At 43.5% G+C, this 11,112-nt stretch overlaps 1 protein-coding gene across 5 annotated transcripts in view; it reads right to left on the bottom strand.

Annotated features, from left to right (window-relative positions):
- Nucleotides 1-457: 457 nt before the first annotated feature.
- MCOLN2 (mucolipin TRP cation channel 2) overlaps nt 458-11,112 on the bottom strand; it is a 60,509-nt gene continuing 49,854 nt past the window's right edge. For all 5 annotated transcript variants that reach the window (XM_061121501.1, XM_061121504.1, XM_061121505.1 and 2 more), the window contains 3 exons: nt 5,511-5,717; nt 3,615-3,736; nt 458-1,259 (listed from right to left, as the gene is read on the bottom strand). In XM_061121501.1, coding sequence (XP_060977484.1) covers nt 1,223-1,259; nt 3,615-3,736; nt 5,511-5,717 — 366 coding nt within the window. In that variant the 3' untranslated portion in view covers nt 458-1,222. The remainder of the gene's footprint in view (nt 1,260-3,614; nt 3,737-5,510; nt 5,718-11,112) is intronic.

Below are 11,112 nucleotides of genomic sequence, written 5' to 3'. Positions count from 1 at the left end.
TCATTAATCTTCAATTCAAATTGTATAAAAGGCATTAGTAGCAATTCTGTTCAGAGATAAATGATGCACTGGGGGTATATTCGGGGTGAATAAGTGATCTAATTGCACATTGCTTCTGCATAGGGATGACCCTAGAACCACAGGTTAAATGGTCTTTAATTTAAAACTTGAATGTAACTCAACATTTTTTTTTTTAAGTAAAGAAGTTTATAACTAAAATGATAAGTTTAGCAAAGCATTTTGTGTATAGACCTCAGTTGTGTCTGACTCTTTGTGACCCCATGGACTGTAGCCTGCCAGGCTCCTCTGTCCATGGAATTCTCCAGGCAAGGATACTGGAGTGGGTAGCTGTTCCCTTCTCCAGGGGATCTTCCCAACCCAGGGATCGAACCCAGGTCTCTCACATTGCAGATTCTTAACTGTCTGAGCCACCAGGGCAGTCCAATAGTTCCATATGTTATGATAAAAATAAATTTAATTTATTTTGGAAAAAAAATACCACCTTCCTTGCTTGACAAGGGTAAATCCCCACCACAGTGGAGTTCAGGTGTTGAAATGAGTGGCCACAGCTATAGTATAATGTCCACATGTCCCGGGTATACAATCAACAAGGAGCACAAGTGACAAGGTGTCCAAACAACTTTGTTTCCAATTCTTCCCACTGACTTTACCAACAGTTTCTTCAGATCATCCTGAGAAGACCATAGGAAAACAGGCCAAGAGATGTCCACTGCAAGAGGTCGTTTTGTTGATTTAAGTGTATTACATGGCTTAATAGTTCTCCAGCGTTGAGTTTCTAAGTTAGTAGTGCAACCAGTTTCTGTTTTGTGCAGACCATGGATTAATTAATGTCTTCTCACCCAAGAATCACTTTAAGACAAACCTGTATTTGATGATAAACTCACATCTTTAAATACATGGCTTTAAATACCATTGTTTTACCCACTCTGAAATATGACATCATAATTTAAAAGACCAAGACAGAATTTCACTGTCACTGCACTATGACACTAATGCCCAGGAGGTGACTGTGGTCTGTTCTTCATCATTCAAATTTATAAAAAGGAACTTTGGAACTTCAGTTCTATTCAGCCAGCTGACAGTCCTCTTTCCCCATCCACAATTGGTGTTTTTGGAAGCGCTGGTCCAAGCCATTTGGGACCCCTCTACATTGTCATTCAATATGGAGACCTGAAACTTGATCATCGTCAGCAGGAGGATTTTAGTTAATAAGTATCAAGTGGTCATCACTTCTATTCCTGTAACAGAAAGGGGGAGAAGTAAAGAGAGCAATAACTTAAAACTCTTTGAGATGGAACAGGAATACATGCTCTATCATGCAGGCATACATAAGTTAATGACATGCTGAGTGCAACATATAAGTGGAAGAAAACTTAAGGACAATTTATATTATTTGGGGTTTGACTAGATGCTTCTGGCAATTTTGAGGAGCTGTCCAGCCTCCATCTCCATGGCTAGAACTGCAGATTTTCCTCCTTCACTATGGTAGAGAAGGGGAAAGATTAACTGCATCTGTTCAAACCAGCACACCCCTCCAGAGAACCAGACCAGAAGCATACCTCCCCATAGAACCAGAAGAGGATGCAGAGGCTACTTGTTCCACCCTGATGATACCACAGAGGGACCCAGGGGCTTAGGAAAGGTCATGGGACACATTCAGTAATTGGCAGGATCCAAAATGAAAACCCAGGTGTCCTGACCATCAGGCTAGAGGCTCTGTCAATTATTCAAGAGAGAATGAGTCTCTGGTGGTTGCTGGGCTGCTTTTTTTTTAAGAAGAGCAACCTGGCCATCCTCTGCAGGAGGCAGAGCTGTGATACTTGGGTTGCATGTCATGGGCACTGGAGAGGGGCCCAGACACCAATACTTGTGATGCCTTTATGGTTCTTCTCCAACATGTACTCTCCAGTCATAAAGTGAGTCCTAGGCTCATAGAATTGTCACCTTCCTCAATTTTATTTCATTCTTAAGTTTCCAGCTGTGTTAAACACATCCAGGTATATTTAATTTTCGATGATTTCAAATCCATCACTTGTTCCAAGGCCTCAGTACAACCCATTTCCTTCATTAGACCCTATGACCTTCATTGTTTCTATGCAGGGTCCAGCCAGATCCCCCTGGATTCCAGCCTTTGATCTGATTATTCAGCTAAAACGGATCAAGCCAACTTCACCCATGGCCATCTTTGGTAATAGCCACTTCTGTTTCTATTTTTGATCTCCTCTTTTTTTCAAAACTTTCAACATCCTGTTCTTCACTTTGTTTCCTTTGGTTGACCCTCCTGTTCTACTAATTCTCTAGTTGCTCACTATGAAATGAGCAGACTGTTGTTCACACCAGACACACCTTCTCCACAAGTCTTAGTTCATCTTAGGGAAAACTGCCTGCTGATGTTGCTCTGTTCTCACCAGCCAGACTCAACCTTATCAATCAGTCCTGCAGTTCACTCTTTAAATCTTTCACTTGTTTCATATGGCTGCACGAGAAATCATCTAACAACCCTCTGGGGCTTTTCCTGGTACAAAGATCAAGCACCAAAAGCCTGTCCATTACTGTCCAGTGTTCACAACTATTTTACATTCTGAGATGATTTTTTTTAATTTATGGTTAACTACATATTAGAAAAGCAACTTTCTAATTAGAAAAGGATCCTTATGTAAGGTACCCCTTAGGAGGCAGCTGCCTATTAAGAAAATTAATTTCCCTTTATCCCTGCTTCCATGGCAACATTTTAATGCTCTGAGAGGATAAAATGTGATGGTAAAAACTTAACTCTTCTCAGAAGATCTCATTTCATATTTACTACACATTATTTAGAAGTGCTCCATCATACCATTTCAAATCCCAAGATGTAGTACGAACTGATTAATGAAAAATACATCCTGTGATTTTAAGTAGCAATTATGTTCTTCCTCTTCCTTCAGGACTGGTTTAGCGAATGCTTCTCAAAAGACGTGAGTCGGGGATACTTCTAGCTAACAACCCCCATCCCTGACTTAAGATGAAAATAAGCATGGGCACAGTTAATAAGACTATCTTCATGTGTCCCCCATTCTCGTCCCCAACCCACTGTGCGGAGGCTTTGCCACTGAGGTCCGGACTATTTATGTAAGTGCCCCAATCAATGGTGAGCGAAGAGTCATTGATCAACTGATTTGTATTTGCAGCCAAGGACACACAGAGGCCCTCTCAAGCAGATTTTCTGCTCTGCTCAAGGAAGGTTACTTGTACCACCAATTGTGAAAAGGGGAAAACATCTTTGACATTCCTGGAGCTACACCTGTAAATGAAGGATTCTGACCTCTTCCTGTGGCCAGCCCACCCTCTTGACTTCAGGGACATAGTTCATGCCTTTTCATAACAGGCTTTAACATTCCCAAGAGATTCCAACCATGTCATGTACCTTTGTACCTTTTATAAGCAACAATAGATTTCTAAAGCCAAGTCCAGTGGGAGGAAAGAAAGGAAGGCTGCATTGTTTCCTCCAATCAGCTGATTTCTGAGTGCAGCATTTGCCCTGGGAGGACTCTTTGTTAAGGCAACAGAGCATCTCATCCTGGGAGCATGGAGACCTGACTCGACACAATACTGACCTCCTCAGACAGCAGATGCTGGACAGGAAAGCTGGTGACTCTTCCTGACACTTCTCTTTGCTACTACACTCCTTCAGGAATTCCTGAAGATCCGTGGCAGGAAACCCATTCTGTTGGTATTTCTTTAAAAAGTACACAGTGTGGTTACCTTATTTATACAGCATGAGAAATTGCTCCCTCTGTCAACGAACCAAACCCACCTCTGCTAAAATAAAACTCTCCCACGTTGCAAACTCAGATCCAAGAACTGATACTAACAATAATCAATCAATCTCTGGGTCCCTTGAAAGCCAAGCCAGGGCCACCATGGGAACAGAGAGCCATTCGGAGGAAAACTCCAGAAAGCAAGTAGGTTCCTCCTTAGTGGGGAAAGGGTTGTTGTTGTTATGGTTTAGTCACTAAGCCGTGTCCTGCCAGGCTCCTCTGTCCATGTGATTTCCCAGGCAAGAATACTGGAGTAGGTTGCCATTTCTTTCTCCAGGAGATCTTTCTGACCCAGGGATCGAAACCCCATCTCCTGCAGTGGCAGGTGGATTCTTTACCATTGAGCCACCAAGGAGCCTAGAGGCATGTTAATTAAAGGAGTGAAGGAAATAGTCTAAAGCTTTCGTGTTCACTGCAAGCCCAGGAGAAACCTCCCCTTCCCCACACTTCCCATATGGAGTTGGGCTGGGAAGTTTTATAGAAGCTGGTCGCTTAGTGAGGTAGAAGGCAGTAGGTTCCTCCAAGCAGATACAGACTCTTGAGAGACCCCTCCCCTCATGTTCAGTGAGATCATCCACCAGGTCACCAAGGCTTGGCGCCCTCAAAGGGACACTGGCAGATCCAAGGACAGCACCCACACTGAGGAGGCCTGGCTGCTTTCCCCACGGCCAGCCCTCTTGCAGCCAAGCACCCATCCTGACAGGAACATGTGTCTCCTTCCGCACAAAATGCTCAGGAGTTATTTCCAATGGACTGGCTTCTTCTGGGATAGTCTAAGAAAGTTCAAGAAGAGGACAATGCCGCAGGACACGGATATGGAATCCCTGCTTGCTCAGATGCTGGCCCCAAACAGGGTGCTGGCTCCAAGTACGGCCACCTGCTGCGGAGACACCACCGCCCGAGGCTACAGAACTTCCTTCCTGCTACAGATCAGTTAAATGGACCCGGTCGGAAAGGACACAGGGTCCACTGGGTAGCTTGGGAAGGGAAGAAGCTAAACGGCCCAAAAGCCTTAGATTTTGTAACTTAAAGGAAACCTGCATCACACGAGTGGCATCCAGTGTTTGAGGTGTGCCCACACATGGACGGTTGTCAGGAAGATGGTCACCCTTATCATTGAAACTTAGCACTCAAAGCCAAAGTTCCAGGACAGGCAGGTATGCCTGTAAGCACGAAGATCCACAGCCCAACTACCTGATTTACCAAATTCAGCCCATTCTTATGGGCTTCCCCTGTGGCTCAGTGGTAAAGAATCTGCCTACAATGCAGGAGACGGGGGTTCGATCCGTGGGTCAGGAAGATCTGCTGAAGAAGGGTATGACAGCCCACTCCAGTATTCTTGCCTGGAGAATCCCATGGACAGAGGAGCCTGGCGGGTTATAGTCCACAGAGTCACTAAGAGTCAGACACGACTGAAGCGACTTAGCCGGCAGGCAGGCCCATCTTTACCCATTTCCTTTCTCTTTCCCACTACACCTCCAAACCAGTCCACCCCAATCTGAGCACCAAGGACAATGTCCTAAATGCATATTTAAAATGAACCTCCAGCATCTAAAAAGTTCCTTTTCTACAAAATCTCAAAAATCTAAGTAATAGTATTTTAAGTAAGTAAAAAACTATAGTATTTTCCTATGTTCCAATCTATACAGAATTTGCAATAGTTTTTGGTAGGAAATAATGATAACTGCTTACCTTAATGGTGTCATAAGAGTCTGTAATAAGTGCAATGAAAAGGCTGAGAATCATGTATATGAAAAGGCTGATGAAGGAATATAAATACAGGCGACTGAACAGCCACACCAACTGGCTCTTCTGCTGGATGTGAGCAAAGGTGGCATACATGTCATCACCGTTGACCAGAGAAAACAGACACTCAGCAACCGTGTTCAGATTTTCAAACTGTGGAGTGGGGAGACCAAAAGTAGTCTGAGATAGACTAGTCAAGGAAGTAGAGAAGTATCTAGTTAGCTGGTTTTGTTGAAGACATTGTTGCTGCCATTTTTATTACGACTAACATTCACCTTAGGGCACTGGAATACCATGCATTGCAAATTGTTACTCAAAACTCTCCTCTACATTCACAAAGATAATTTCTTGACACCTCTCTCAGTTTTTTTCCTTTGCACTCTTTATGTTGCTGCTGCATAGTCATGTTTGACTCTTTGCAACCCCATGGACTGTAGCACCCACGCTTCCCTGTCCTCTGTCTCCCAGAGTTTGCTCAAACTCATGTCCATTGAGCCAAGAATGCCATCCAACCATCTCATCCTCCGTCACCCCCTTCTCCCAGCATCAGGGTCTTTTCCAATGACTTTTTATATATATGTGGTCATGTCACCTAACCACTTTGGATCAGATTTTTCTTTCTTTTGTACTTAACATAGTCTTGTATTATTCATACCCAGAGATCATTTGTTGGAAATATCAACTGTAACTATTTCCCTTTCACGGGACATCCTAATCATGTTTGCTATTGTAAAGAACAACACAATGCACATTTCTTGACACTGAGTTTTTTCCTATTATTAGGTCTCAGTATTAACTTTTTTTTTTTTTTGGCCATGTGCGGTCTTCATTGTTGCGCTGGCTTTTCTCTAGTTGCAGTGAGCAGGGGCTACACTCTAGTTGCGATGTGCAGGCTTCTCATCGCGGTGGCTTCTTTCATTGTGGAGCAGGGGCTCAGTAGCTGTGCACATGCTTAGTTGCTCTGCAGCAGGTGAGGTCTTCCCAGACGAGGGATCGAACCCGTGTCTCCTGCATTGGCAGGCAGATTCTTTATCACTGAGCCACCAGGGAAGCCCACAATTAACATTTTAAGGCTAAAATCTGCTAAACTGCTTTCTAAAAGAACTGCAGACCACCAGCAAAGGTGGAAGGCCAGAGACAGAGGCTCAAGAAAATTGGTTTCTTTGTAGCCTTTCCAACCATGGATTCAGACAATTTTCGAGCCATAAAAGCTCAAGATTACCGAGGTGGGAAAGTGCATTGGGATGAATGATCATGGTGTGTCTTCTGAGGGCTCCCCAGCTAACACTGGACTGGCCACTGCCAACATACCTAACCCCTGTGGCAGAGCTGGGTGGGCTGCCTAAGGAAAGTGGCCCTCAGAAGTCAGGCCTGAAAGCCGAGGTGCTCATCAGTGAGAGGAGGAAGAGAAATTTGCTCAGTGAATGTGGGGGGAATAGGTGTGGAGCCTAAGGAGTGGTTGGAGAGAGTGTGTGCTGTGCTCACAGAGCGTTGTCTGGACTTGTAAACACTTGAGACTAACCCTGGCTTCCCTGGAGAAGAGTGAAAACTTGGACAGAAGAGGGATAGGATCTGCTCTCTGTGTCCATGGCATGTGAAGATCTCCCAGAATGAGACAAGTTCAGGAGCCAGGAGGCCAGTCGGACTAAGTGCTAGGCCCCAGGATTGCAAGGAATCCAGAGGAAAGTGGGGAGAAAGTAAGCCCAGGAGGGTGGGGGAGGAACCCCTGATGGACTCTGCTCCAGACAAGGCCAGTTTAAGGGGCCGGTAGAGGCAGCGACAGGAGGTAGTTAGCAAGAGGCTGACGGAACACCTGAAGCCCTGGGGGCAGAGCTGAGCAGGGGCTGGTGTGGAATGCACCAGGAAGCTCGCAGCCCCCACCCGGCTTATGCGCTTGACCACCAGCTGCCATATCCACAGAAAGTAAACAGCAAGTGCTTAATGAATGAAGTCTCTGAGGTCAGAGGGTTAAACATTAGATGAGTGTGAAAAGTTTCTATGTGAAGAATGATAATGACTTAACAGGCAAAAGGCGACACAGTTTTCAGAAATGCAGATACAACAGGTTGCTGCAAAGCTGTAACAGAACATATTCTGTCCTTAGCGGGAGGAGGGGCCGGTACGTCCATCAAGTCAGCGCGTGTGGCTGTGGGGACAAGTCCCTGTGAATGTCTCTGGGACATTTCCGGTTGGGAGCTGTGCTATCAATATGGATTCACATGCAACATAATAATAGCTCCCACCATCTGAGCCCAGAAAACGGGCTTCCCTTCCAAATTTCTCTATCTCTGTCTGCGACTCCAGCCTCCTACCAGAAAAAGACTACTCCAAAATAATCAAGTGCTTAAAACTATGTGTTGTTTATATGTGAAATCTAAAATACAACACAAAAGAAACCTATCTGTGGAAAAGAAACAGACTCACTGACATAGGGAACAGACTTGTGGTTGCCAAGAGGAGAGGGTTGGAGGAGGGCTGGAGTGGGAGGTTGGGGTTAGCAGATATAAGCAATCATATATAGAATGGATAAACAACAAAGTCTACTATATAGCACAGGGAACCTCATTCAATAGCCTGTGATAAACCACAATGGAAAAGAATATTTAAAGAAAGAATCTATATATATGTATAACAATCATGTTGCTGTAGAGCAGAAATTAACTAACACTGTAAATCAACTAAACTTCAATTAAAAAAAAAAAGCAGTGTGTTGAATGGATTTATTTTCCCTGATCTACAATCTAATAAGGTTTGTCTGTTTGTATGGTGCTTCTCTAACCCACTCTTTCTACCCCTCTCTGATGTCACACTTAAATATTTATTACAGAAAACTCCAGAAAAGTCTTCCTCCCTCCAACCTCTTCAGCCTCCAATCCAAGCTGCAGTAAAATCTAAACTTCAAAGAACATAGCCTTCAGATCGTTTCTCTTGCTTAGCAATAATGCAAAGTCTGGAGGCAAAGTAAAAATCCAAGCCAAGAACCCTGGAGTAAGTTCCTTGTTTACGGGGCCTCACGCCATCCCTTGAACGGCAGCGTCAAGATCGTGTGTCTGCCTCCTCTCACAGCACCTGGGCCACTTCTCTGTCTTTAAATCATGGGATTTATTCTCTTCATCTGGTACATCCCGTCATCGTCTCTGCCCAATGGAGCCAGTGTGGAAAGGCTATTTCAGTCTTATATCAAGACAGACTGCCCTGGCAGATCTAGTTTGTTCTCTACATCAGTAAGAACCATGAAGAAATGACTGATTGGTCTTCTAATTGTTGTCTGCACACTTCTCTATACCCCAACCAGCTAGCAAACTCCCAGTCCATGACAGATTCACGGGGTAAATTCTGTAACCAAGGGAGAGCATACAGACATACCCCAAATAAGAATCATGCCCATGGCTTTGCTACATCGGCAACAGCTCTGAAGACCTGGACTAAAGTCACTCTCCACAGAGCCCTGGAGGGAACATCCATGGAGCAAATCACTTATTAATATGCAGATAATTTAATAATAAGACAGGCAGTTCCCAGAGTAACTAGTTTCCACCCCACCACTAGCCTTAAGACAATGTAGTTCAAGTTGGTTTCCATGAACATCAATTACAACTCTGACAGCACCATTAATAATCCTCATGTCTCAGGACTTCCCTGGTGGGACAGTGGTTAAGAATCCATGTGCCAGTGCAGGGGACATGGGTTTGATCCCTGGTCCGGGAAGACTCCACAGGCCAAGGAGCAGCTAAGCCCATGTGCACAGCTACTGAGGCCCGTGTGCCCTAGAGCCCTCACAAGGCAACAAGAGACGCCACCACAGTGAGAAGCCCGAGCATCGCAACCAAGAGTAGACCCCACTCACTACAACTAAAGAAGTCCGCAGAAAGCAATGAAGGCCCAGCACAACCAACAATTAATTAATTAAAAGAATTTTAAATCCATATTTCTCAGAGTTTCTCTTGGAAACTGGCCAATTCCTTTCTTTAGTGTCAAGAACCTCCAACAGTTTGTGTTTCAAGTTCCAGAACTGCAAGTTGGTGGGCACAGTGCAAATTCATCCCTTAGTTTCCTGTGTAGTTACTTAGAATCAATTTGGACACAATATGCATCTCAGCATTAACGCTATTTATCTCCCTCTTCTCTGGGCATGTGAGATTTATTTTAACCCACCCAAAAGTTAAACAGAGACCTAGTAAGGTAAGTAATTGGTACATACACTACCATTTCATACCATAAGAAGTGGCTGTGAGCTAGTTTCAGTGGCCAAGATCCATAGTATAATAAACGAGCTTTAAAAATACCTAACGTGGAGAACAGTATGGCAGGTCCTTAAAAAACTAGAGTTACCATTTGATACAGAAACCCACTCCTGGGCATATATCCAGAGAAAACTCTAATTCAAAAAGATATGTGATCTCCCATGTTTGCAGCATTTACAACAGCCAAGACATGAAAGCAACCTAAATGCCATCAACAGATGAATGGATAAAGAATATATATATATATAATGGAATATTATTCGGCCATAAAAAGATGAAATAATGCCATTTCCAGCAACATGGATGGACTTAAGAGATTATCATACTAAGTAAATTGGACAGAGAAAGACAAATATCATATGATATCACTTATATGTGGATTCCACGTACATGTGGAACCTAAAATACAATATAAATGATCTTATTTACAAAACAGAAATAGACTCATAGACATAGAAAATAAACTTATGGTTACCAAAGGGAAAAGGGGAGGAGGATATATTAGGAAATTGGAATTAACAGATACACACTACTATATATAAATCAGATAAACAACAAGGACCTACTATATAGCATGGGGAACTGTATTCAATATATTGTGATAACCTATGACGGGAAAGGATCTGAAAAAGAATACATATATGTGTGTGTGTATGTATAACTGAATCACTTTGCTGTATATTTGAAATACTGTAAATCAATTATGTTGTTTAGTTGCTAAGTTGTGTCTTTTACGACCCCATGGACTGTAACTCGCCAGGCTCCTCTGTCCATGGGATTTCCCAGGCAAGAATACTGGAATGGGTTGCCATTTCCTTCTCCAAATCAACCTTACTTCAATTTTTTAAAAATAGAGATTTAAAAAAATACCCAAGGTAAAGAGAAGTAAGGTGCTAATGTGCTTCCAGGCTACAAATGCATTCCTAGGAAATTGCTTTGGTTCTTGCAAGCGTATAAGTCCCGAGAAAGCAGGTTCTGCTACGTCTCTGCTTCTTGTCATTCAGCAAACTTGCTGAGCCCTTTACCATGTTCTGTGTACCACACGCGACATGAGGAATGCAAAGAGCAATAATCCACTGTCCCATCCTCTAAGAATTTGGGCTAGAAGGATCCGACAGTGTCGGGGGCACAGTAGATGTTGAATAAATATCAAATGGATATCTCCATAAAACGTCTCCAGGGGCTCCAGCCTACCACAGTGAAAACCCAAGCATTTGTTCCACAAATGATAATTTTTCAATTGAACCAAAAAGAACTTTCATGTGAATGAAAGCACAATTTGCAATGGCTTATGTCAGAGAGTG

Source organism: Dama dama, chromosome 20 (genome assembly GCF_033118175.1).
Source record: "Dama dama isolate Ldn47 chromosome 20, ASM3311817v1, whole genome shotgun sequence".
Lineage (NCBI taxonomy): Eukaryota > Metazoa > Chordata > Mammalia > Artiodactyla > Cervidae > Dama > Dama dama.
The sequence above is the reverse complement of the archived record's forward strand: the minus strand, read 5'-3'. Positions and strand labels throughout refer to the sequence as shown.